This window comes from Nothoprocta perdicaria, unplaced genomic scaffold, assembly GCF_003342845.1.
Source record: "Nothoprocta perdicaria isolate Ctin4 unplaced genomic scaffold, notPer1 scaffold_42, whole genome shotgun sequence".
NCBI lineage: Eukaryota > Metazoa > Chordata > Aves > Tinamiformes > Tinamidae > Nothoprocta > Nothoprocta perdicaria.
In genome coordinates, this window is record NW_020455666.1 from 959729 (window position 1) to 966948 (window position 7220).

Genomic DNA, 7220 nt, shown 5'->3' on the forward strand with positions numbered 1-7220 from the left:
TTCTGGGCCCGCGCCCGCCTCTCTCGCGGGGCCGAAGGGCTCCCGTTTGGGGCTGGTTTTGCAGCAGCCACCGCGGCGCCGATGGCTCTGCCAGGCCCCGGGGCCCCCCCGGCTCCCGCTCCCGCGGCCGCCCGTCCCGTTCGCCTCCCAAAATGGCTGCGCGGCGGCGGGAGCCGCTCCCGGCCTCCCCGCATCCCGCTCCCGGCCTCGCCGCGGCCCAGGCAGAGCCTGCAGAGACAGGGACCCCCGTAGCCATAACCCGGGCTGAGGGCAGCTCCCCGCGGCTCCATCCCCTTGGAAGGTGCCTGGTTTTGATGGGATTTTAGCCGTTGTGYTGGATATGTAGCTGCTGTGTTGGTCTTTGGAGGCGGATGCCTGGTTTTTTCCCCGTTTTTTGCTTAGGTGGCAAGCTGGCTCTTGTGTTTTGGGAACCCCAATGAGGCGGCACTGAGTGTCTCCTAACGTGGGTTTTATTTTTGCACGTTTCCCTCTCATCCCCTGCTTGTAGTTTGGCCCTTGTCCCTCACAGGTGGTGTCGAACCCCACCGCAAGGTCCCTCCATAGCAATATTCCCTCTGGAAGCGCAAGGAGATGCCTCTCACAGGGATATCTTGGGAGATGGATACCACCTTCCTGCTGGCAAACACTCAGYAGCATGCGCATATCTTCAGGTAGAAGGATTTGAAAACCAAAAGAGGCTCCATTTTGAGATAAAACATCTTCCTTTCTGCCTCCCTCCCTCCCTCTCTGCTCTCCCCCTTTCCAGGTGGCTTTAACAAGTTTCAGACGGAATATTCCGAGCATTGCGAGACCAACCTCGACAGCTCCTCGCCCAGCAACTCCCCCCCGGCGTCCGTGCTGGGCCTGGGCGGGCTGCGGATAAGCTCCGACTGCTCCGACGGCGAATCCGACCGGGAACCCAGCAGCGCCACCGAGTCGGACGGCAGCCCCATTCCCAACAATCAGCCYGCTTTTCCAGTGCAGATCCTACCTTACCTGTACCTGGGCTGCGCCAAAGATTCCACCAACTTGGACGTCCTGGGCAAATACGGCATTAAGTACATCCTGAACGTGACTCCCAACCTGCCCAACATGTTCGAGCACGACGGGGAGTTCAAGTACAAGCAGATCCCCATCTCGGATCACTGGAGTCAGAACCTCTCGCAGTTCTTTCCCGAGGCCATCGCTTTCATCGGTAGGTGCTTGGCAGAACGTCCCTTTCCGGGCTCACTGCTTGGGAATGCAGCGAGCCGCTTCCCGAGCGGTGGCCGGGCCCTCGTGTGACCTGTCTGTGCCCTGTTCCTGAGGTGCCCTCTTTGAAGCACAGGTCTAAAATCCTCCTGTTCCCAAAATTCCGCTTCCTTGCAGTATCTCGGTCTAGTCACCCGAGAATTGTGGCGATGCCCCGCTCACCACCACCACATTTTGCCCTTTTTGGGGAATTTTCACTAGCGTGAAGCAGCCCTGGAGGGCTTTGATGCTTGCTTTCCTCAGAGAAACGAGCGTTGATGGGAATTGTGTTAGTGCAACTGGTGCCAGCAGCTCCTTAGCCCCAGCTGTGGAAAAATCTGGGAAAGGGGGGTGCTTTTCCCGAGGGAATCCGCTAGTCTGGTTACGATCCTGCAGTAACTAACACGCTGGTGTAACTAGCTCCTTGTATGGATACTTGTAAGGTAAGTATCAACACACTGAGTTAGTGATTATAATTACATTGTGGAGCCAAGCTGGAAAAATCGCTGTGCCGACAACCCTGGAGGCAGCTCTGAATGGCTTTGGAGGGAGCAGGAAGGCAAATATATAATATATATATATATATATATTTATTTTTCTTTTCACCCCAGACTAGCAGTAACCTGGAAATTGGCTCCTGTTTTGTGGGAAGTGTCTGTTAGGCTGACTGGAAGTGGGTGATCACCATTAGCCACATCAGTTCTGGTTTATGGGGACGAAGGGTGCGGGTGAAGGAGAAGGGACCTCTTGCTTCCACACTGAAGTCTCTGCAGCAGATTTGGAGGCTTCTTTGCTGCCCACGGTTTCTCAACCAGCTGTATTCACTCACTACTGTTTTGTTTTTAATTTAAGGGCTGAAATGGCTGTTTTTYAGCCCTCAGAGTCCAGTCCTCGCGTGCTCTTTTTTCTCCTTTTTTTCTTTTTTTGCTCTAATAAGATGGTTTTTGCTGGAAGCCTCTGCTTCCACGTGGCAGCAGGGACCCTTTGAGTGCCCAGCCTGTGCTCACAGAGTGTCATTAAACATCCCGGGGCAGGTCCGGGGTCCCTGCCCGCGTGTGCCTCGGGGAGCCATCCGCACGGTGCTCCTGCTTCCCCTTTAACCACGGGAACGGGAGCATTACCTCACTGCAAAACCAAACACCCGGGACGTGGCGCAGGGCAGAGGAAAGACAACAAAAAAATCTCAGTAAAACGTTGAGCGGGGAGGGCTGTGCAAGCCGGCGGGTGATTGTCCATTGTATGGAAAGCCTTGCCTGCGGTGGGATGGAAGGCTGGGCAGGAAAACCTGCTGTGGCCGCGCTCGGAATTTCTCCTTTCAGGAGAGAGATTCGGGCAGGGGAGGCCTCGGGGCTGTTGTCGTGGGAGGGTTTTGTGGCGCGGGCTGCATTCCTCTCCGCTGCGCCCATTCATCGGCTCTTCTGCCCCAGCACAAATGTTTGCTTGGAGTGAAGTGCTGCTTTTGAGTTTAAARGGCAGCTTCACAATACGGGAAGTTCCCGTAAATCTCTGTTAAACGGGGATCTGGATACCGTCTGGGAGGGAAAAGGCAGGAGAAGCGGAGGGGAGCAGCCTGCGGGGCGCTGGGCTGTCCCCTCGCGTGCTGCCGTGCTGCTCGATGATCATTGCGGGCTGTGGCGCTGCCCCTTGCCAGTGGCCCTTGTCTGTGCGTAGGGCAGGAGCGATTCCCAGGCAGGGAGCTGTCGATAGCCCTGGCGAGTGCTTTTTGGGAAGCTGAAGCGCGGGATGCTCGGCCTTTCCCTACAGGATAGGGATGCGCGGCTTTCCCGGCACACCGGGRATCTCTCTGGACCCCCTAGGGGAGGGATGTGATGTCGGAGGACGCTCCGTGGTGTCGCTGGGAGCAGCGCGTCCGGTTCTGGCAGTCRTCCTGGTGCTGTAAACGTGCAGCTGCCGCCTGGCCCCGCTCCCGAGCCCCGCGTTTTTGGTATGGGATAACAGACTCCCCCTTCCCCTTGTGCTCTTGCAGATGAGGCCCGTTCCAAGAAGTGTGGGATCCTGGTTCACTGCCTCGCCGGCATCAGCCGCTCCGTAACGGTAACTGTTGCCTACTTGATGCAAAAACTCAACCTCTCCCTGAACGACGCCTATGACTTTGTGAAGAGGAAAAAATCCAACATCTCCCCGAACTTCAACTTCATGGGCCAGCTGCTGGACTTTGAGAGGACTCTGGGACTCAACAGCCCGTGCGACAACCGCTCGCCCGGCGAACAGCTCTACTTCAGCACCCCCACCAACCACAACCTGTTCCAGCTGAACACCCTGGAGTCCACATGAAGGGCCCGGAGCGTGGTGGGGACCTCGAGCATCGCGTCGCTTCTCTTGAGCATTTCAACTACTCCAAAAGCATCCGCGTGGCCAGGCAGCTCTGGAAGAACTCGCTTCTCTGAGCAGAGCGGCCTCGATTGCTGCTTTAAGGAGGCTGATGCCGTTCCTGAGCATCCTGGTTGGGATCAGAGCGGAGAGGTGGTCTTTGGGCAGGGGGTGATTTAACAGGGGCGATGTTACGGCGCCCTGGGCGCAGCTGTGACCGGCAATAACCGCTTTCCTAGGTGCACCGGGACCGTCCGAGGACGCGCGCGCGGCAGGAGCTGCCGCGGGTTAGCTTGCTGTGGAAACCCAGGAGATTCATGCACTTGGAAACCTTCAACAAAACGTGTTGGCCCGAGACTGTTTTAAAACCCAAGTTTACTTCTTTTTTTTTTTTTCCTTTTTGATTTAAAAAAAAAAAAAAAGATAAATCTTACTCGAGCTTTGGGTTCAAACTCTTTTAAAATATGTAAGTTCCTGACTGTTTGTACAGACGAGGTTGCAAAACCAGTATTTTATTCTGTTTCTCGTTCGATCATTTATTATTATTTTTTTWAATCAAATGTTTATATTGACCAAATGCATTTTGCACACTTTGTGAAGCCTTGGTATGTCCTGGCGTATTACTGGGTACTTCAGAGAGAGAGATACATGCTGCTGCTGTTGTTGTTAGCATCTGGTAGGAAGCTTTGTTACGTGTGAAGGCCAGTGGGGCTTTAGAGGCCACCCCTTCACCACGCCTGCACTCACAATCACAACCTCTGCACTGATTCAGCCAAGGTGACTAAGCCACAAGCGTTTTCCTAAGGCCACCCCTGCCAAAAGCAGCGGGTGCCGTTGCCAGAGGTAAAACTCTCGTGTCCTCCGGAGTTGGTAGGAGCGCGTCCGAGCCGAGCGCTCGGTCTTAATGGCATCCAGCTGGCCTGAAATCATTCCAGCTTCCGAAGCAAAGAAAGTATTTGTGGTGTTGGCGTCTCTCTTGCACGCGCGGTTCTTTCCCATGTGTGTGCGCGTGGGGCGGGGGATCACGGAGAAGGGGAAAAGATGGAGCGATCCCGGAGCGGAGCGAGGATTGTGCAGTGGGCCAGGCCTAACTCGCCACGCTYGGCGCGTGCGAGGCGTTAGAGAGATGTGGAAATAACAACAAGAGCGTTGTAACAGAATTTTTATATACATATATATAAATATATATATATATTAACTGGCAAAATCTGAGATGATTGGAGCTTTCGACAGAGGTTCTAATTTCTTTTTCCTTTTTCCTCTTTCAAATAACTTTATGCCGTGCCTTCTATTCTGAGAAGACTTGTTTATATTTCTGGCTAGTGTTTGGCAAACACCTTGTACCGAGCTGGGAGGGGGAGGAAGTGGGAATAATTTATGGGAGGAGGGCAGAACGGATTTGGAGATTTCTTTATTGGCTGCAATGTAGTCCCTCCTTTCTCCCCCCCTCCCTGTCCACTTTAACTCTCATATAACTGAAAGAAAAAAAAAAAAAGCCACGGATTTTTTCTAAAATATCCATTTTTTTGTACTTTTTTCAAAAAAAGGAGAAAAAATAATAATAAAAAAAAGTCTTCTAGAGGAATGTTTGACGCTGTCACATCCTGAAACTGTTCTTTTTGTTAAAGATATTACCAGAATGTTGGAATGAGCTTTTCTCTGGTTTTGTTGGTTTGTTTGTTCATTGTTGGTTTTCGTTTGCAACAAGGTTTGGATCGTGGGTCATTGGAAGGGAGCGTGGGTGTAAGTATGGCTGCGAGTGAGCAAATTGAGAATAATTGCATCTTACCTCACGGAGGAATTTATTTTTTCAGGGATTTTTTTGACAGTGCATCTGTATTGCATTACAGCTACGCTGGTTTGTAAAGGCTTCCTGTGCTGTTAGTGGTCTTTCTTCTTTAAAATTTAAAAAAAGAAAACAAAAAACAAAGAGATGCGTCTTCTGGATAGTACAACTGAGCGCTTGTCAGTGAGGAGTGGTTCTGCTTTCTGAGTTATGAAGGAAAATTAGTGACCCTACGTATACTGATCCAATATTGGGACTTTGTTTATATTGCAAATAAATATTATTTTTTCTTTAACAGTGTTTGTCGGATGCTTGTCTGGCCTCTGTCCRTATAAGGGCACGCTGGTTTCTTATCCCCGCGGCGTTTTTCCCCTCGTTTTTAGGGTCGATTGCCGTTCTTCTGGGATCGCGTGCGCCGTTTGCTGGGCAGTGTTCGAGCGCAGTGTTTGGTGTTTGAATTTTTAAGACCTGAGCTGAAATGGAGAGGGGGAGCTGAGGGGTGAGGAGGGGTATTGGGTAAACCTGGGAATGAACAACAGCTTGAGTGTGGGGCCACCTTGGATCCTCAGCTCCAAAGAGGGACAGACTAAAGCCCCTGCTGCTGCCTACCAAGGTCTCTATTGCTGCAGTAGCTGCCTCCTTTGGGTAGGACAGGGGCAGGTTGTGGCCTCACAGGGCCACCAGTGTCTTCTCCCACAGAGCGGGAGGACATCGAGCCAATGGGCCAAGCCAGGGGTCTTTGTGTGGCTCCTTTGTGACACCCTCCTTGGCCACCAGCAGTTTGAGAGCAACCTTGCCAGGCTCCTCGGGCTGTTTTGGGGTAAGGCCTGGGTCACCTCAACTAGTGGAGCTGTGGCCACGTCCCCTCTGATCCCACGTGTGCAGGACTGAGCTAACCCTGTTGAAAAAAAACACTAAATATGTTCTGAGGTCTTCATGGTGACCCTGTTTTCCTCCCCCTGGTTTTAATCCATATGGTGAGAAATTAAGTGACTRCCTTTCACATTTTTTGATCGATTCCTCTAAGGCTGTGCGTATGTGTGTGTATTTTTGGCTTTGAAATCCCACAGCCTGGGCAAGGAGGACTGCTAGTTTTATTCCAGGAAGAGCTCTGATGGAAAGGTGTTGGATCTATCACAGTGTAGGACAGCTAGTCCAAGACTGGAGCAGGAGATGAGGGACTGTGTGTGAGAGCCAGGATGTGTTTGTCTGCCCCTGAACTGCATGACGGGAAGCTATATTTTGATTTAGAGGCCTGTTTGCAGCTCAACAAATAAAAATGCACCTGGAACAATGGGAAAAGAAGTTTTGTTTGTTTGTTTTTCCCTTTATTTACGTGGTAGAGTAGCTTTTGAGGCAAATAAGGCCTAGGTGGAAGCCCTGGKGTGCAGGGTTCTTCCTCAGCAGGCAGCTCTCGTGTGGGAGTCTCTTGTGAATATCCTTGCTGTGTTCAGAAGTCCCACAGCTGGAGAAAGGAGACAGGTTGTCTGACAAGTGTGCAGGAGGTGCTATCTCCTCCAGGACCATGAAGGATCTTCCTTCAAGCTTCTTGGCTTTGATGGAAGAGAGCAACCTGCCTCTTTGCCTTAGCTGTCATCAGTGTTTGAAGTGTATCTTGCACTTGGAGGGTCTTTGGAGACCTCCTGTCCTGCCAGATTAATTCAGAGAGGAGGCAAGAGCAGACATCAGCAAAGGAGCAGTCCTAGAGAGATCATATGTATATGTAAATATGTCTAAAGAGGATCCTGTCTACAGTCCCTTTCAGTGGTGGGCACCCCAGAGGCACAGGCTGTGAGTGAGCAAGCTGGTTTTGTTGAGCACGGTGGAATTTGGCAAGGAGATCCTGCTTCCCACACGTTCCTTGGTTAACCCC

At 51.9% G+C, this 7220-nt stretch overlaps 1 protein-coding gene across 1 annotated transcript; it reads left to right on the forward strand.

Annotated features, from left to right (window-relative positions):
- The first annotated feature begins 655 nt into the window (after nt 1–655).
- DUSP7 (dual specificity phosphatase 7) lies at nt 656–5549 on the forward strand. Its single transcript, XM_026046119.1, has 3 exons — nt 656–671; nt 767–1195; nt 3218–5549. Exons 1-3 carry the CDS (start codon nt 656–658, stop codon nt 3523–3525), a joined length of 753 nt encoding a protein of 250 aa, XP_025901904.1. The 3' UTR covers nt 3526–5549.
- The last annotated feature ends 1671 nt before the right edge of the window (nt 5550–7220 follow it).